Source organism: Crinia signifera, chromosome 9 (genome assembly GCF_055691185.1).
Source record: "Crinia signifera chromosome 9, ASM5569118v1, whole genome shotgun sequence".
Lineage (NCBI taxonomy): Eukaryota > Metazoa > Chordata > Amphibia > Anura > Myobatrachidae > Crinia > Crinia signifera.
The window spans coordinates 35,074,989-35,096,016 of NC_139225.1; the positions used below are offsets into that span (position 1 = coordinate 35,074,989).

General features: G+C 45.2%; 1 protein-coding gene across 1 annotated transcript in view; it reads right to left on the reverse strand.

Annotated features, from left to right (window-relative positions):
- The window catches only part of CCDC22 (CCC complex scaffolding subunit CCDC22), a 34,060-nt gene extending 13,041 nt beyond the window's left edge, over positions 1 to 21,019 (reverse strand). Inside the window, exons 1-6 of the mRNA XM_083158806.1 lie at positions 20,757 to 21,019; positions 15,053 to 15,230; positions 11,632 to 11,764; positions 10,369 to 10,475; positions 8,651 to 8,729; positions 8,390 to 8,559 (exon numbers count right to left, since the gene is read on the reverse strand). Coding sequence (XP_083014932.1) covers positions 8,390 to 8,559; positions 8,651 to 8,729; positions 10,369 to 10,475; positions 11,632 to 11,764; positions 15,053 to 15,230; positions 20,757 to 20,806 — 717 coding nt within the window. The 5' untranslated portion in view covers positions 20,807 to 21,019. The remainder of the gene's footprint in view (positions 1 to 8,389; positions 8,560 to 8,650; positions 8,730 to 10,368; positions 10,476 to 11,631; positions 11,765 to 15,052; positions 15,231 to 20,756) is intronic.
- Between the last annotated feature and the right edge of the window lie 9 nt (positions 21,020 to 21,028).

Sequence of the window (21,028 nt, forward strand, 5' to 3'; positions counted from 1 at the left end):
GAGATAGCTGCCACATTTGCAAAGTATTATTCAACTCTACATAATTTAGAAAATGACACCGCCACTCATCAACCTTCCCCAATGGGTATTCAGAATTCTTTAAACAAAATCACTTTGCCATCTCTCTCAGTGTCCTCAGCTAATGCTCTTGGAAGGTCATTGACGGTGGAAGAGATAGACAGGGCGATAGACTCACTTCCCCTAGAAAAAGCCCCAGGCCCTGATGGGTACATCAATAGGTTCTATAAAACTTTTAAGAATAATCTGTCACCAATCCTAGCCCAGGTATTCAACGATGCCTCAGAATACGGCCACTACCCAAAAGAGATGTTGGAATCCCGTATAGTGGCTTTTCCCAAACCAGGGAAAAACCCAATATTTACTGCTAATTACCGACCAATAGCGTTACTTAACACTGATGTTAAAATCTACGCCAAACTTATAGCTAATAGATTAAACCCCTTATTGCCCTCCCTCATCCACCAAGATCAAGTCGGATTTGTACAAGGCCGACAATCTCTGGACAACACTAGAAGAGTTATTAATTTGTTAGACTCCTTCTCGACTTTCAAAGACCCCCTACTTTTATTATCTTTAGACGCTGAAAAAGCCTTTGACAGGCTTCATTGGGGATACCTTCAGGCCACTTTTTTTTTAAAATTTGGAATCACAAGCAGAGCATTATCCTCTATCATGGCTCTATACTGAAACCCCTCGGCCAGAGTGTTCATAAATGGGGTTTTATCCCCAGAGTTCTGTATATCCAATGGAACCCGCCAGGGGTGTCCCCTATCCCCCTTGATTTTCGCACACGCAATCGAACCCCTAGCCGAAACTATTCGATCCCACCCTGAAATAACTGGCCCACTGCTAGGGACTCCTTATAAAATGTGTCTCTTCGCGGATGATGTTTTATTCACCTTGACTAACCCATCCTCCTCATTACCTCCACTTCATGAAGTACTAAATGACTACTCAAAAGTCTCCTACTATAAATTAAACAGTACTAAGACAGAGGCCCTACCTATCAATTAAACCCCAGGGCTCCTTAAACTGCATAAATAATTATATTCCTATATCTGATAGGATAGGATATATCTGGGGTTCACATTCCCTCGCATTCATCTGACTTAATCTCCTGTAATTACCCCCCTCTCCTAGCTAAAATCTCTCTTTTGATGTCTGACTGGATCCTCCAGTCAGTCTCTTGGATGGGTCCAATTGCAGCCTTGAAAATGGTTATCCTCTCTAAAATTGTATACCTGTTTAGGACCATTGCTGTATTAGTCCCCAACTCCCTCTTATGTAAATGTTGCTCCCTCTGTCTCAAATACATTTGGAAGGGGAAAAAACCGAGACTATCATACAACATATTGTCTTTATCAAAACTCGATGGAGGTTTGGCACTACCAGGCCTACAATTTTATCAACACGCCAGCCTGCTTTCCCAAGTAGGAGAATGGTTTGGGTCCTGCTAGAATGTAGCCTGGTAGGTCCTTTCCCCTTAACTGATGTGTTGTGGCTCCCGCCAGGAGTGAAGTTACCCCAAATGTTTCAATCACCAGCAATTGCGGTAACACGCAAAGCATGGTTAGCGCTTATCTCAAGTTCAGGGGACATCCATCTTCCTTCTGTTAACTTTCCTTACAAGGCTTATCCCAATTTATTCCTAATCTCAATTTCATTACTTGGATAATGAAAAACGTAATATCTTTGAAAGTTACATCTGATGGCTTGTTGATGTCCTACACTCAGCTCAGAGAACAATACTCCCTACCCCACAGAGACTTCTACAATTTTTTACAGTTGAGACACTGGCTATATAGCATAACACCCCCCCGACCCCCCCCCCATAAGGTATACGCATTACCCAAATATATCCTCGACAAACTAATGACCTGTGACAGCAGGGGAAATATAATGTGGTGGTATACATTGTTGGTCCGCACCCGCAAACCAAGATCCCCTCTTTAACTAAATGGGAATGAGAACTGGCATGTTCCATATCAGAAAACGAGTGGAGTGTGGTGTTTTGGACATGCTTTAGTCTGTCCAGATGCATATCCCACACGGAACACTTTTATAAGCTCCTGCATAGACTATACCTGACTCCACACCATATGGCCCTCTTCTCCCAACCTATGTTGGTGTAATTGTGGACATACAGGTTCCCTTCTCCACATATTCTGCTCCTGCCCTGCTCTGTCTGGTTTATGGTCCTCAGTGTTCAGGACCATCTCTAAAATAACTGACTCCCCAATAGCGCCAAACCCCTTATTAGCCTTATTTCATATCTATCGTGGGCCCACCAATGATGGGTACGTGATGGGCCATATCTTAATAACTACAAAGCTCCTTCTCGCACGACATTGGCGCACACCCTAGATCCCCACCATAGAAATGGTTGAATCAAATGTACAACTTCACTGAGTTTAAAATTGCAGTAACCAAGTATTCCTCATCCGCCTCTAACCCAATGATAAAATGGCTCCAATGGTCAGAATATTGGTGTTCCCAAACTCATACTCACCTTCCAGGGTCCCAATCAACAATAGCACATCCTGCTGACTTGTACAACTACTTCGGAAGCTGAAGTACCAATTTTGAGTGATTACCCCAGTAGCCACGACAACCCTCCATTCGCTAGGTGAAGCCCCCCCATGTAACAGTTCATACAATATGTTAGTAAGATGGTCATGACCTCAGTGTACATTTTATATTTTAGGCTATTGACTGCAACTGAATGGTGTACCCCCCTTTTTCTTTTCTTCTGTACCCATCCCCACCCCCTCCTTATTTGTTTGAAATGTAACTTTTTCTTTGAATTGTTGTCATAAACGTATATATGTTGCTTTGAAATAATTAAATAAATAAATAATAAAAATAATTTATTTAAAAAATAAAAATTAAAAGTAATATCATTCATTATTCTTTGTCATATAAATCTGCAGCACCTGACAATTAGGGAAAATAAGTACAATAATGGCACCAAAAATTCTCATCATAAAACATCCAGACAGTTAGGGGCTTTTCTTACATAAAATTAGGTTATATTATAGAGACAGTAGGTAGCAGGACATAGAGCAGCTGATGATGTCACAAAGCAGCATTGTGATGTCACAGGGCTGCTGGCTCAGGGTCTCATCAGCATAAATTCCATTAGTGTATCTTCAACTGTTACAGTGTGAAGCTGCTATTTTTCGTCCTTGGCGAATTTGTTTAAATTGTTCATAAAATATGATGTCAAATAAGAGAAAGCGACCAAAGAACAACGGGTCTGCTTCAAAAGAGATTGTGGTTCCTAGCAAGAGGAATAAGGAGGAAGATGTATGTGAGGGGAGAGGTGAGCTCTCCAAAATCAGAATAATGGGAGACATTCAGGTGAGAGAGGAGCACCAGACCACCAAGGTAGCTTCTAAGACTCTCCAAGAGAAAAGAAAACGGGAGCCTTCAGATGAGGCCACAAATCTGGAGAAGGTGCAAAAGACCAGCAGTGAAAGAACTGAGGAGAGGTCTAAGAGCGTGTCCTCTAAAACACCATCAGACAGGACAGGGGATTGCAAAAAGACCAGCATAGAGGTGTCTGAACAGAGAGGCATAAAAAGATCACATGCAAGCGAGGAAACAAGCAACAAAAAGTTGAGGTCAGCAGATGCAAGTGAGATTCCCCCAGATAGCCCCGCAGAGACCACGGACCATCTGGCCAAGTTGACCTTCCACAGAATGCTTGGAGAAGGCGGTTTCGGGAAGGTGTTCCTAGCTTCCCATTCCATCAGCAAACAGCGTCTGGCAGTGAAAGTAATAAAAAAGAAGAAGGTAGCGGCCAACATTAGGAAAAACTCCATGTGTGTAGAGAAAGAGGTGATGAAAATAACTGGGGAGAGTGTGTTCTTCCCGCACACATATGCCGCGTTCCACACACCAGACCATGTCATCTTTGCAATGGAATACCTGCGCGGGGGAGACCTCGCTGATTTATTAGACAGCAGAGCCCCATTTGATGTTCCAACTATCAGACTTTTAGCAGCAGAAATACTCAGTGGTCTAGAGTTCCTGCACACAAGGGGCATTATCCACAGGGACATTAAACCTGAAAATATACTTCTGGATGCAGCTGGCCATGTGAAAATCGCCGATTTTGGCCTCTCGGCATTGAATGTCCATGGTGACGAGAAAATCAAAGGATTTGCCGGGACTCTGAATTACATGGCCCCAGAGGTTCTCTGTAACATCCCTTATGACCGCATGGCAGACCTCTTTTCATTTGGGGTAGTATTATATGAAATGGTTACAGGACAGTACCCTTTTTATGACGTCGATGAGCCTGACAAGCTTGCGCAGTCCATCCTATATGATACTCCACGGTATTCCAGCAGCCTTCATCCAGAGATTCGGGACCTCCTTAAAAGACTCTTATGCAGAGACCAAGATGAAAGGAGGGAACTCTGTTCGGACATCAGACGTCATCCGTTCTTCAGACCCTTAAACAGGAAGCAACTAGAAGCTGGCAAGATAACACCCCCATTTACTATGCATTGTACAACAGATACACTGGGTGATCCTATGCCAGTGGATGACCTGCTCTCAACTACAGACTCTGCATTATCTGAAGAGGAGGAGCGCCTGTTCATTGGATTCAACTTTACCAGTGACAGGTGGAAAACAATGAACGCACCACCAGCGGCTGACTCTGAGCAGTAGCACCACCAGCTACCTCCTCCTGGCAGAAACATCACCTGCTGTCTTATAGCTCCCGGAAAAAGCATCACCTGCTGTCTCATAGCTCCAGGCAGAAGCATCACCAGCTGTCTCATAGCTCCAGGCAGAAGCATCACCAGCTGTCTCATAGCTCCAGGCAGAAGCATCACCTGCTGTCTCATAGCTCCAGGCAGAAGCATCACCTGCTGCCTAACACCAATGTAATGGAGTACGGAGCATATCTGATTAGGGTTGGTAGGGTAGGGACTTGCAGAAAATTGGGGTCCCTTGACGTGGGCTGCAAGCTTAAATGTTTTGATCAAAATATAACAAGACCCCCTTTATTTTATTTGCTACATGCACACAGATGTGCAATATATTATAGTCAGCACCGATAGCTAAATTGACTCACCAGCCAGCCCTGTATACATGTTCTCCTCTGTAACTGGGAGAGGAGTACATGGAATGGGGTGCTGACCATATACGCTAGGCTAAGGACTTGCAGAAAGTTGGGGTCCAGGTACTTGTGTATTTTGGCGGTGCCCATCGCATCGCATACCATAAGGCATGCGATGCGACGCGATATCGCGCCATACTGTACAATGTCATACAATTTTAAAATTGTATGATATTGTACATGGCATACAATGCCATACAATGCGATGCAATGCGATTAAACATTGTATAAGCACCCTAATGGGTGCTTACAATGTGAAATGCACCCCTACGCCACCCCCCCCCCCCCCCCACTATAAACATGAATCCGAAGCGTGGCGAGTGCAGCGAGCCCGCGAGGGGCGGCGGTGTGCGTCGTCCGACCTTTTCATACCCCCACTATCCACGTCGGCGTAGAGTTGAGAATAGAAAGTGTGGCGAGCGCAGCGAGCCACCGAGCCCGAAGCGTGGCGAGCCCCGCGAGGGGACGCGGATACCTGTGAAGCCCGCGAGGGAACTCCGATACCTGTGAAGGTATCTGCGTCCCCTCACCACGCTTCGGGCTCGGTGGCTCGCTGCGCTCACCACACTTTCTATTCTCAACTCCACGCCGAAAGCACCCTTTATGGTGCTTATACGATCTTTCATCGCATAGGGGGCAAACATCGCGTCGCATCGCATGCCATGCGACGCGATGAAAACATTGCGCGATGCATATCGGGGGCGCCGCTATAATACACAAGTACCGGGGTCCACTTGACGTGGGTTTCAAGCCTAAATATTTTGATCAAAATATTACAAAATCCCCAATATTGTATTTGTTTCATACACACAGTTTTGCAGGATATTATTGTTGTCATGGCAGCAAATGTCTTTCTACCTTTTCGGAGGATATTGCATTTGGCCATAGGTGTAACAATAGAATTTCTAATTAGGATATAATGTTATTGCTCGTATTACAATAATACCCCTTTTCCACTTGCAGTCCCGGGTCATACCCGGGAATGTGTTCCCGGATGCTTCCCAGGACACTACCCGGGAATGTACCCTTTCACACTGCACTAAGACCTGGGATCGACCCGGGACAGCCCCATTCACACTGATCCCGGGAAATCCCTGCAAATACACATGCAGGGTATCCATCACCATGAGCAATGTCACTTGTGCTAGATGTTCTAAGGTGAAGAAGGGAGCAGAGAGGTGGCTTTCCAAGAACACTGTCCGCAGCCAAACACAAGGAGCGAGAGAGAACTTCATGAAGCCTAATCAATGGGGAAACAAGTTTCCTGTGAAAGGGAGGGCAGCACAAAGCCACACAGACATGAATCATCTATGGGAAACATAAAGGATAAAAGATATGAGACAATGAGCAGAGCTTGTATAGAGTAGAGAACACAAGTAGTCCCCCCTCTCCTTTTTTTTTTTTGCCCGTGGCCCCTGGTGTTGTCTGTCCAGCGCACAGAGACTCTGCTGGTCTCCTCTGCTGTCAGATACCTGCCGCCGCTGCACAGCCTGTGTGTCACGCAGACCCCGCCGGGAGAACTGGCTGCTTGAATCGATTCTGAGGTAGCGTAAAGTCCCGTGTAGGGTACGGGACCATTCACACTGACAGCATCCCGTGTCGATTCCGGGTCCTACCCAGGTCAGGACCTGGGTAGAGATCCTGGAATGCTGAACACGGGATATTTGTACAAGACCCTTTCACACTGCACTAAATCCCGGGTTGATGCGCGTTCATGTGCAAAAACCTGGGATATTTTTGCAAGTGGAAAAGGGGTATAAGTAATGATGACCTGAGAGCTGGGCGCAGAGCAAAAACAAACAAACTTTGCAGCTTGGCAAACCAGGTCCAACTTCAGATGTTGTCCTGTTTTTTTTCCACTGCGCAGGCGCATTTGCAGCAATGCACATATGTGGGTCCCGGCTGCGAGCGCCATCAGCAAATTTCTCTGTTTGCAGGGCCTGAGTGACAGGGGGTGGGCGTGTCGGGCTGGTTCCCAGTGTTTCATGGGCGTGCTCACAAAAAAACAGTAGGTGCACCCAATGAAATGCTGGGAGTGGCCGGCAAAATGCAGGCGTGTTTCTGACTGCTAAGGGCGGGCACCTGACTATCTTATGTATTCCCATGTGTACAACTATTACCCCTCATCCTATGTATGAAGGCTATCCTTTAAACATTGGGTACTTCAAGAAAAAGGGATGTAGATGTGTTTAACATTATTAACCTTCAGTGGCTTTAAAAAAATAAAATAAAAAAACACCCCATAGGAGGGTGACTTTTCAAATTCCACGGGTCCCAGGGGGGAAATACAGGGAGGGATTGCCCGGGTGGGTGGGCTTATGTGTGTAATGCATTATGCTGATACACCAGAACAACTGTTACATGTGTATCTACAATTTGTATAAATGTAATTTTAAAGTTCTACTATTTCTCTTTTATGGAACCCAAAAAGAGGCATCTGATTGTAATAGCTCCATCATGGTGCCAACACTGGCCAGTTGCTAGGCAAAAGTGTGCATAGCAACCAAGGCTGAGAGAGCTCTCGGCCAATCAGAGGCCTCACATTCAGGTGACCACCGATTGGCTTAGAGGGCCGCCCGGTCTTTTGAAAAAAAATTATTTCAAATTGTGCTGCCTGCTCCGCTACACCAACGCCCACCAGCCCTCCTGCCGCCCGACTCGCTGACTATCACTGTGACAGATCACATTGCGAGTGATCGCATGTGGTTGAAAACCACATGCGATCACACATGCAATGCAATATTATTTCCAGCACATAATATCTATCAATGTGACACCGACAGGCGGGGCCCCGCCAGGGGGGAAAGTGGCCAGGTCCGGACCGGCCCACTGGAAAATTCCCCCAGTTTCCCACAGGGCCAATCCGCCCCTGGCCGCGCATCACGACGGGTGACACATGCGATTCCCTGCAATCCATGAGATTTGTTGCAGTGATTTATTGAAATTGCATGAATCGCATGCCATATCTCAGGCAACATTAGTTGCGATGCAACGAAACCATCTAATGAGACTGCATTAATAATGTGACCCGTACATCTGTGTATCGCTGTCTGCGGTGGGGATAAGGAGCACATTCATTTAAAAAGTCAATATACTACACGACTCACCTGCCCCAGGCATCTCGTGCATTGAGGCTAGGTGTAATAGGACAGTATAGTGTATCTCCTGCCACCATTAATAGCAAAGGATATTATCGGCTGAACAGTTCCATGGTGGCAGTCATCAGGAACTCACCTCGGGGGACAGCCGAGAAGCCAGACCCTGACTTTTCCACTCTGCTTCCCACTCTTGCACAGCACTGAGGACTGACGCGTTTCGCTCCAGTAAAGATGCGGCCAGGACATGGGTGTGAGGCAGCTGTGCGCTAACAAAAGGCAGGTATCGCTCCCAGTACTCTCTCCTTTCTGTAGACAATGGAACAACAAGTCAGGGAAGGCTTATGCCACGGCCAAACCATGCCGAGCCCAGACCCAGTAATATATACATATATCTCACCCACAGGGACGGACTTCACAGAAGAATCTCCAACAAGGGACAGGGGCTGCGCATGGAACCGATGCAACCAGCAAACACTCTGAAAGGAAACACATCTTATGCAGCATTCTACAGAGTATAACCCACGTACACACCTAACATTGACCCAGGACACTAAACACAGGGTTGGAGCCAGGTTTTAGGTTACTCACATAGTTCACACTGACGGATGGACCTGGGTTATAGGTGTGACTTGGGTGAAGCCTTTCACATCAAATGCTACCAGGCCAGACCCATGTATTACCGTGGTAGCGACCAGGCTCGAGGCCCCAGCAATTTGGACCCTGGGGGACTTCCAGCAATATCCCGGGCTTTTCGCTCAGCGTGAGATAGGTATTGCAGGATCTTGGGCCTAATTCAGCACAAGTTGTAGTGCGAGAAATTGCAAAAGTACAACTCCTTCCACTAGCATTCAGGGGAGCCGCCTAGAACAGGGCAATGCCACCCTGCATGCCGGTTCCCTCCACCACACCCCCACTGCAAAGTGCTTGCATCCCAAGGGTAGTCCCCTGTCCACGCAGCCTAGCTGCGAAGGCAGTCAGCGGGCCGCCATTTTTCCATGTGACACTGTCAAGACGGTTCCATTCCCAATATCGCGTTAAAGCCCCACAAACCGCAGTGCCCCCCCGGCATTTTCCTGAATGCAACCGCGGTTTAAGGGCTGAACAGTCTCTGCTCTTACAGGCTGCATTGTGCTAGAAGCACATAGTACCTGCTCCACTGTGTCACCAGGTCTATGATCATTGCCAACAGCATTTACGGTATAAGTCAGGAATAGGACATAGGGTCGACAAAACTTAGTTTGTCACTAGGTCGACACATGAAAAAGGTCGACATGGACACAGCATAAAAGTACCACGTCCCCTCACAAAGCTCAACACACTTCTCACTCCATGCTCACTTGGGGGGAGGGGCACAAGAAAAACTCTTGTCGACCCAATTCTTAGGCCTACCGAATAACCATGTCAACCTATTTCATGTGTCAACCCACTGCTTGAAGACCTAGTGACCGCATCCCATATAAGTTATCGCTAGTGCGACAGGAAAGCAGCTATGTGAAGACAAATACAGCTCGGAACCGACCAATTCAGAGCTTTATAATAACCAGGTGTTCAGAACAGCTAATGACATCAGCTTAAAGCGTCAAAGCTCTAGTGATCAGTCTGCGGTCTCCTAGGTAACATGATTTGCATGCAGACGTGGACTTTTCAAAATAGCGTGATCTGAAAACTCGCAGCATCGGCACAATTCTCAGACAATGAGATTACAGGACAGGAAGTCTTCTGAGCAGAAGGGAAATGAAGAGAGGAGTGATGTGAATCCTGTATAAGCAGCTGTGATATTTATCATGGTCATCAGAGATCTTCTCTGCCCCAAACCTTCTGCTCATGTATTATAAGGAGTAACGCTCCCTCCTACTACTGATCTAGAACGCTATCAAAAGTCACCTAGGTTCTCCCTGACCTGTATGAAAGCACTTGGCTGTCATGGAACACCTGACTTCTAATATCCTTATATGTCACAGTATGTAGGGAACTATCTCATATCTTATCCCTTGAGACAGAACTTCAGATAAGTGCTTTATTTTGACTGTAATCAATGAATAATAGTGTAACCCAACTAGTCCGCATGTGTTTCGCATAGCACTACTGTGTACTACAGTTACCAGGAACACACACTTGAGATCTTTGAGCAGCCAGCGTTCTACATGACGGTGGCAGCCACGGAAGGGACAGTTGCTGCTTTATTTTGGTTGCAATCTCTCTCTGTAGGACCGCTGATTTACCTGCAGGCAAAATGAACAGAACTCTGTGTCAATGTCCTTCTTACACATGTCTCTCCGATTTACTGGAGTTTACGTTAATTAAGTTACACCATTTGCTTTACCAGTGATCACTCTGAACAATGGGGCCGATTCTGGGTCACACGGAGTGAACCGAATTTGGGCTCTGCCCTGATGGTTGGAGTTTGCGTATGCGCATTTCTGCACATGTGCGAACCCCGACTGTGAACGGCCTCGGGGATTTACAGTGTTACCGGCCCAATCACAGCAGGGAGGGAGGGAAAGGGGTGGACGGGGACAGTGGCGTTCCAATGGGTACGTAGGTAAGCCGATGCCCGTCACATGACGTCAGCCGACCGTCCTGTCTCCGCTGACTTATATTTGCGATGGCAGGGGAAATCATGCTCTGGTCGCCCACCATCGAATGATTTCTCTGCTGCTGTGGGCACATGCAAGAGGAAGTGTCTTCGTAACACATCCCCTTGCATGGATTCGCATGACCCCCAATATGCACCTAGACATCAAAAACAACATTTGACTGCATGTTCAGATAACATGGGGGATTGTTACCCACCAGCAAAACCTCGCATCATTATCGTGGGTACACACTTAACTATATGAACGATAATATCGTTAAAGATATTGTTATCATGCATATCGTTAGACATTCTCCAGGAATGATTGATAAACAGGCCGGATGTTCAGTTATTGTCAGACAATGGGGGTCTATGTATTATTAATCACATACTCATTAAGGCAATATCCCGGAGGGAATGCCAGCAGTCAGAATTTGATGCTGGTAACCCAACTAGTGGTTAGAAGACCAGCACCAGATGCAGACACCAGACCATATAACATTTGGGCCATATGGGGGGGGGGGGGAAATACCGTTCAGTAACGTCACCAGGACCCGCTGAACATGCAGGTCCTTTGGTTATATTGCCAAATTGACCTGCCAGCTCAGAAGACATGAATCATTGTTAACGACCAGCTGGAGCGCGCATTGTCCACACTAGATGATATTGTGAACAATATCACTCAGAAGCACCTTTTTTAAACGATATTGTTCACAATATCGCCTAGTGTGTATGGGGGGGGGATTAAGCCCCAGAAGAATCTTGTTGGATGCGGCAGAGCGTTCAGTGGCTCCTATCAGTACCTGCTGGCTGGTGGGCGTCATCCTGGGAGTGTCTGGGAAGTTTCTCAGCCAGGAAAATCAGCAGTGCCCGGATGTCTGGCTCGCTGCTATACAGGAATGTCTGGTAACCAACTTCTCCAGTGTAGCCCAGGTCCTGAGTGGGGGAAATATTCCAAATATCAGTTAAGCTGGAAACAGAGGGGTTTATTTACTAAGATGGGAGTTCTAATGAAGATTGGATGTGGCTTATTTATTTAGCACCTTCTAAAAGATCATAGATAGACTCTGATTGGTTGCAATGGGCAACATAACCTTTTTTAATTTTTAGAGGCTTTTGTAAATGTATCCCGTGAATTCCTTAATACCCAGAGACTGGAGGCTGATAGCAGTCATCTACCACCCGGATCTGCCACCATGCCAGACACAAATCCCATGACTTGCAATCAGTAAGGTAAGGTGGGTTCCAGGCGGTTGTCACTGTAGCTAGTACATTAATGTTCAAAATAATTTTTATTGAGTTTTTAAAACTTTGCTCATAGCAGAGCAAAACATATGACATTGACATCAATTGAACATACAGGAAATATAGGAAGAAACAAAGACAAAGACATACCAAAAAGAGAGAGAAAGAAAAAAAAAAAACAAGATAAAGAATAAAAAAAAAATAATAAAAAAAAAAAATTACATACAAAACATAAGACATGTACTACAAAAACATTTCATTATTATTCTCATACGTGATTACAGGTTTACCAGTACAAGTGGTCAGGCAGAGATGTTAAAGCTTGGGAGGTGGTCAAGTTCCCTATGCGGTGTTGTATTTAGGGTATGGTATAATTGATGCGTTTTTCATGCATGATTATTATTATATATTATGCTAATATATCATACCAGGCCTAACTGATTTGGTACACTGTGGGGTTGTAGTGTTACAGCACTATATCACGTCATTGCTGACAGGCAGTTTCTTATCTAATTAAGTGTATATTATGTGCGTGTGTGTACACTATTTCTCTTATTCGTGCATTTTACACAAGTGTTATATAGTTATTATAAAAAAATAGTGATGATAATTTTAAGTTATGTAGATAAGGAGGAGAATAGAAGCAAAAAAAAAAAAAAAAAAAAAAGGGTGGCTAAAGCATAAATACCTGAGTGCAAAATATGAGGAAGGGAAAAAAAAAAAAAAACTAGAGAAATGTGTGTATATAGTGTATGCTGATCATTAAGTCAGCTTATTTTTAAGTGTTGCTTTATGTATTCTGCAGTATTTATTACTACTATTTTTCATAATAGGTCCTAATTTACTGTGTTCCTAGTGCGCCAATACAGTGAAACTTTTCATCTATTCCATATCGTGTCGTGTTTACTAAGTGTATTTCTACCAACAGATAAGTACTTCTCTTGCTCAACTGTATAGTTAACCAAAGCTATCCATTCTTCGATCACTGGACCGGTTTTCGCCATCCAGTATCTCGAAATAAGAACCTTGGCAAGTGAGCACAGGCATATTACATACATTTTTAAACCCCAATCAATTTCCCTTGTGTCAATAATATTCAACAAACAGCAATTCCGTGACAGTAACTCCTTCTTTACCCCCGTATTGACCATTATGAAAATCACTTTGTCCCAGAATTCGGCCACGGGTTTACATTCCCACAGCAAGTGAAAAAATGTTCCTGGAAGTTCCTTACACCTCCTACAGATTATCGAGGACACTGCACCATACTTGATCATTCTCGAGGGAGACATGTAGGCTCTATGCAATATAAATAGTTGAATTTGTTGCACTCTCAGTGCGTTCGTAGCTTTATTTACCATTGATAGGGCAGATTGCCAATCATCATCTACTAGTGGACCCATGTTCTCCTCCCACTTGACCCTCAGTTCAGCTAGGTAGTCACATGGGGTCTCTCTTATTATTGTTTTATAAATCTTAGATATTTTTTTCCTGTTACCTGATTTAATTATTTTCTTAATCGGGGATTCTGCAAAATTTGGGGGTGAGTTTGCAAAGCGCTGATTATATACACTCCTAAGTTGTAAGTAACGAAAGAAATAAGTCTTTGGAAGACCAAATTCCGTCTGCAGTTGTAGAAACGACTTAAACTGGGCATCCAGATAAAGCTGACTAATGCAATTGACCTGAAATGAGCCCCATGTCTCATTAAGTTGTAGCTCTTTTAGATCTCCTAGCAACCAATTATCGTCAATGGGGTGTTGTGGATCTATCTTTTCATGGCCAATTGCTTTATTCGCTTCATTCCATACCTTAATTGCCTGGATTACCAAAGGAGGGTCTTTCCGAACCGTATGGCCCTGCAGTAGCCTACTAATTGGGCTGACTCCAGGAGTAGATATATTTACAAGCTCTTTTACCATTTTACTTCCTTGATCGACTTCCACCCAGTCTCTCATTTGAGATAGTTGGGCAGCCAAATAGTAGGTTCTAAATTCAGGTAGACCCATCCCTCCTTGGTGGGTTCCAGGCGGTTGGCACTGTAGCTAGTACATTAATGTTATCATTATTGGAAATACTAACAGTGGAAATACTTTGTTTTTGGTTACATGGGACTATGGGCACAAATAAAATACATCTGCTTAGCTGCCATGTGCCCAAAGGATATACCAGTTGCCCCAATGGCAGCACAGGGCACTTTCAGTTACACACATCACTCTATAATTTATACTCACATACAATACAGCACAGGAATGACCTCATCCTAATCCAACTCCCATCAGATCATGAACACTTCTGCGAGTGTAGGAGCACAATGTCCTAGTGTTCATTCTAGCACCCACCATCTTTGAAAACCCATGCAGTTCCTGTTCCCTGCCTGGGGTGTCGCTGTCTGCTGTAGTGCTTCTAGCACAGTGTGGTCTGTATATCAGCACTGATATGCAAACCAGACCTGTGCTAGAAACCCCACAGCAGACAGCGACACCCCAGGCAGGGAACAGGAACTGCATGGGTTTTCAAAGATGGCGGGCGCTAGAATGAACACTATGTCCTATATGGTTGTTGATAATTAGAATGTTGACATGAGAATAACAACATGGTCATAATGTCATGCTTGATTTGGTTATCATGGGCTAATTACATATGAAGTTTATATGATAAGGATTTCCAGCCCAATCTGTGCAGAGTTTGTATATTCTCCCCGTGCTTGCCTGCATTTCCTCCCACAATTCAAATATATACTGGTAGGTGAATTGTCTCCCAATAAAATGAAGCCTAATGAATGTGTATGTGCGTATGGAATGTAGATTGTAAGCTCCACTGGGGCAGGGACTGATGTGAATGCTCAATCGTTCTCTCTGTAAAGCGCTGCGGAATATGTGTGCGCTATGTTTGTACATTTACTGGCGCTAAGCACCCTTATAAAATCATCCCCGGTGTTGAAATGACTCTTCCCCGTCCTTCAACCACACAGCTCACCTGACAAGCCTGCGCCAGACTGGTGCCTATACGGAAGCGAGCAGACATCCCCGGAGGCAGGACATGGCCCAGGCTGGAGCCCACGGAAGGGTTTATCACACGCAGACATCTCACCACTGCCTCTACAATAAGTTCTGTGGTGAACTGACGCACGCTCTGCACTTCTTCTGGGATCTCGCTGTCAGCAATAAATAAAGAAATAAAAAAAAAAGAGCATTACAATAAAATAACAAAACCACTAACAGAAGGACAGTAAAGGTCATCGTCTGACTTATTCCAAGTCTGGGGTGATTCAGAACCACTCGCTGCAGGCTGAATTCGCTCCCCTGTCCAATGTTTGGGGTTTGCGCATGTGCAACCCCCCTCCACCCGAGTTCCACACTCGCCAGGGCATTCGCTCAGTGATAGGTGGGCAGGGGCGGACCCACCCAGCATTTTATCAGCGTGTTCAAAATGCCTGCGTTCAGCGGGGTGGCATTTACCTGCTTAGCGAACAGCTTTGAATCATGCCCTCTGTACTGTAGACACTTCTGACATGGGATCCTGATGATTAACAGATTACACAGAAAATACAGATGTGTCCCCATATGCACACCGTACCCCTCTACATGTACAACACACTGCTAAATCCTGCTGCTCTGCTGCTGCGCCTTACACAGATTCCGTGGAGACAAAACATTACTGCATACATGATCGCAGCTGTAGGCACATACATGCCTTTCCTTGCTTCCTCTACCCATTACCTCCCCCAAACAGTCACTTCCTCTCACTCTGTGCAGTATGCTGGCATATGCAACCATCGCCCAGTTGCATGAACAGCCACAGTGCAGGCAAATCCGAATTAGGACTAGAAAAATTCAGGGCTCCGTATTCAAGCACAAAAATGGCCGTCCATGGTGCAGCGTATAAGTCACGTCACATGGTGCATAAAGGATGGCGCAGGATTATACAGCGGTAAAGGTGCCCATACACGTTACAATTATTGTATACAATATTGCATCTCGGTTTTGCGATGAGATCTAGTACAAAAAGTATGTGCAGCACATACTTTTTGTACTAGATTTCATCTCATCGCAAAACCGAGATGCAATGAGATGCGATATGGTATACAATAATTGTAATGTGTATGGGCACCTTTACGTGGATTTGAACACTACATTTCTTTTTGTTTTAAATTTGGTTTGACACATTTCCATAATTCCGCTATACCCTCCGAGAGTTCTGCTGTCATATTAAGAGTGACAATAGAATATTTTATGGGTGTGGCTAAGTGGCACAGACGTGCCCGATATCAGCGGGCTATAACGGGTTATGGCCCATGACCTGGTCCTAAATGGCAAAGAAGTAAAAAGATGGCCGACCCAATTCTCAGAGATTACACAGATTGGGGCAGATTTATTAAGCTCGGTGAAGTGATAAAGTGTCTGGTTTTATCACTGGCCAATCAGCTCCTAACTGTGAAGTTACAGGCTTGGTTTGAAAAATGACAGGTAGGCGCTGATTGGCTGGTGATAAAAAACAAACAAACACTTTATCACTTCACCGAGCTTAATAAATCTAATCCATTATTTTTTTGCACCCAGCAGCTCCTGTCTAAAGTACAGAACCTTTGTTTTTACACTCGGTTTTAAGGACCCCACACAGTTACAGTATGTGTTCCAGGTTACCTTTGGATTTGTAAAATGTGACCATTGATTATTCAGAGGAAAACATGAACTGTGTGGGGTCCTGAGGACCAAGCTTGATAACCACTGGTGTAGAGCAATATGCAGTTGTTTGTGCAGCTGGGCAGAATTTTCTGGGCGGCCATTACATATCGTGCATGGCGTAACCAAATGCAGCACATCTAGATACGGAAAGAGGCTAAACATGTGCAAACCATGGGGGTGTTGCATTTGGGCACCCAAAGCCCGCCTTTGGGTGGATTTTTTGCTCAACACCTCAGAAGGATGTGAGCACAAATAATGAGCACCTGAGGAAGTCACACCCAGCGTCACAAACAAGCATTTTTCATAAGAGCTGTGAGGCCCAGTTGAAGTTTCCTAAACACACACAGGACAGCCTATAGGGCTTCACTGGTGGAGCAGCAGAGATGTTCCCACTAGGACTTCAACAAGGAGACCTTTATGCACATTTTATCTTTGACAGGAAGTAAGAAAGGCGAGATACGGAAGGGTCTACCACAGACGTGGTCTCTTTGGGAGGAGCAGAATACAAAAATCACTGCCACACAAGTCCCAGTTTTCTCCCTCACCTAACACCAGTTATGTTATCAGCAAACCAGGGTTAATAAAGGCAGCATTTATGGAATTTCCCTAATAAGAAATTGCTGGACCTGATCCTTGGTCCTAAATATTTTCCTCAGGGGACTACATAGGTTCGCTCCCTAGAAGTAAGGAATTGCCCACTGACTGAGCACCTCTATTTTTCCCTTCTCTTCACATGAGGGGGCTCCGGTCTCAGCTTATACAAACTACCCTCTCTAAGGGCCTGTGTAATTACTGCATAAGTTGTCAGAGCGACTCTTGTGGGATAATGCCACTTATAAATGAATGCAGGCTATGCACGTTTAGGTAATGTTTGTGTCATTGCAAACAAATGCAGATGGGGACACAGTAAGGACAATTAAACTCAGGAGAAATGGCGAGCTGAGTCCCCTGGGAAGGAATGGTCATGCATAGCACTATGGAAACCTGTCTCAGCTTCACCATGGGATGGCTGCGGAACCAGATAGAAGTTGTTTTGGTACTTCCTCATTTTTGCGGCCACAGCTTACGCTATGAAACTTACGTAGCGTAACCCGCATCACCCTAGGTCCACACCACCATCTATTACCTTTAGTAAAGTTGTAGGGAGCGAAGCGAGACACCGAAGCGCGGCGAGCCCACGATGGGACAATGGTGCTATTCTGAAAGCGGCTTAGGTAACTGGCGTAAGCTGTGTCCGCAAAGATGAGGAAGTACCCTTGTTTTAGGTAAACAAAGATACTGTATTGCACCATTAAACCATAACTAGCATGGGGTTCCAGTGATGACAGGACAATGAAACCAGGCACAGATGCACTGACCAGCTAGGATCAGTCCCTGTGAGGTTGCTTCCTCTGTTATATACACCATTATGTCCACCTAGATTACTCTGGGTGGTTTGATAAATCTCCATGTCTGATCACATGGTTGCTGACACAAAATGACACGCATAAAGAAGCTGGTCATGTGATCTACTGTAGTGTTCATTCTAGCACCCGCTATCTTTGAAAACCCATGCAGTTCCTCTTCTCTGCCTTGAGTGTCACTGCCTGCTGTAGTGCTTCTAGCACAGTGTGGTCTGTATATCAGCACTGATATGCAAACCAGATCCTGTGCTAGAAACACCACAGCAGACAGCAACACCCCAGGCAGGGAACAGGAACTGCATGGGTTTTCAAAGATAGCGGGTGCTAGAATGACCTGTACCATCTGCATACAGTATAGTGTTCATTTTGGTGACCAGAACACAGAGCTCACGGAGATGTGCACAGGGGATTACAGGTCAGCAAACTCCTGTGGGTTCATGAGTATGCAAGTTTGATTAAACCACCAAGGGGGAGATTTATTAAACCTTCCAGGTGGAGTAATTCCCCAATGCAACCAAACAGGTTCTAGCTTTCATGAAGTGCACTCGGTAATATGGTGATTAGGTAGACCCTATTTAGGTCGGCATACAGTAGGTCGACCACTGACTGTTGAGAGGGCTTAGGTCGACACCTCAAACAGGTCCACATGACTAAGGTTGACAGGGTTGGAAGGTTGACACAAGCATTAGGTCTACAGTCAAAAGGTTGACATGAGTTTACCAGTTTTTTTTAGCAGACATGTATATCTACCATCCACTACGGCACGGTGGGAGAATGGTGTGCCGAGCGCAGCTAGTCATGCGAGGGGACATGGTACACTTAGACGTGTCCATGCCGACATCCGGGACAAAACACGAGAAAGCCTCATGTCAACCTTTTGACTGTCAACTTTCCCATTGTCGATCTAATGCTAGTGTCGACCTTGTCAACTGTAGACATGTCAACCCAGTTCAGGTGCCGACCTTCAGTGGTCAACCCAAGAAGCCATACCCATGGACTGAAATGTATCGCTAACACCTGGATGCTTAAGGGCGACATTTCCGCATGCCATTTTTAGAAGGTTTGATAAATCTCCAATCAAAGTAGCGATGAGGCTCCTGACATGTGAAGACTGCTGGGTGGAACGCATCCCTGTATCTAACTTTTTAAGATCACTATGCAATAATGTAATGGGAGTAAAAAGCAGCTATGTCGGCTAGAGTATAGGTACGTATATCCTTTTGAATGATATATTGACCAGTGTGTATGGGATAAATGATGCGTGCTCCTTCAAAGAATGTTTCTGTCATCCGTACACACTGCTCCATTTTGGCTATGTCATTCACACAAAGCTACTAACTAAACTCTAGCTAGATCGTTCGGCATATCGTTATATTTTTTTGTCCAGGACACAGAAAAGTTCAAGGGAAAGTGTTCAGCACTATATCGTTCATTGAACACATTGTCTGGTACAGGCATGTCCAAACTATGGCCCTCCAGCTGTGGTGAAACTACAAACCCCATCATGCCTTGCCACCATTTTGCTATGAGGGAATGCTAAAGGTACGGCAAGGCATGCTGGGATGTGTAGGTTACACAACAGCTGGAGGGTCAGTTTGGACATGCCTGTTCTAGTGTATATATGCCTTATGATAACAGCCAGTTTACTTATTCATCCAAGTCGCACATTTTTCCATGAACGTGGCCGCATCCTGTGACTCTCAGAACCCAGGTCCGGTATTAAAGCACATCCGGCCCAATGCTGTGGAAGGCAGCATCTCCATCTTACTACTGCAATCTCCAAGAAGGGAGATTATACAGACCTGATCGCAGGGCAGAGAATTTGCAGGCCAGATGATTATCGGACTGTCAGGGAGCCTCTGCAAGAGGTGAGTACTTTAATTGTTGTAAGAAAGTACATGAAGGGGGGTATCAATGCGGAATACCGACTGATGGAACATCCCGATGGTCGGTATCCTGGACGGAAATATAAATTGACGGAAAACGGCCGTGAATTCAACATTCTATGGCCGTTTCTGACTAAACAGATCAGACTTTTTAAAAAGTCGGATCGGACACCCTTCAATATTGTCGTTAATGGCAGAATTGAATAGGTAAGCCAATATTTCCCGTCGGACAAATCGGAACAGATTGACAACCCCCTAAAGTGTCACAAGACATGTTACATGCTTTGCTGGATGGAAATGTGCATAAGAATAAGGCACATGTTGATGGTGTAACCATATATATGAAACATACAGGATGTGGGACATAGAGAAGCACCACAGGACAGTCACATGAAGATGGATGCTGGTGGTACATGACGGTGGTGACAATACACACGAGAGTCATAAGACATTACATGATGAGGATGTAGTTACATGTGAAGTCACATGATCTGAGACATGATGAGGGTGCAGCTACATGTGAAGTCACATGATCTGAGACATGATGAGGGTGCAGCAACATGTGAAGTCACATGATCTGAGACATGATTAGGATGCAGTTACATGTGAAGTCACATGATCCGAGACATGATGAGGGTGTAGTTGCATGTGAGGTCACATGATGGCATAACTGGAGGTCACATGACCCCCTATGATGGCTACTTACGTGCCACAGGTCCGCAGAGTGTGAATGAGAATCCGGTCCACCTCCTCCATGGCACAGTGGGCAGTATTGCTGTATGGAATAAGTGTGCGCCCCCTGCTGCCTGTATAGCTACATACATGGAGCTGTGTGTGTTGTGACTGTACATGTGTGTGTATGAGCGCAGTGTTCCCGCAGCTAGCACCCCACACCCTGCTCCATTCTCATCAGACACTCAGCTGCTTTTTGCTACACTTCCTAGAGGAAAGGAGCCCTGATGACGTCAGCCCCCATGT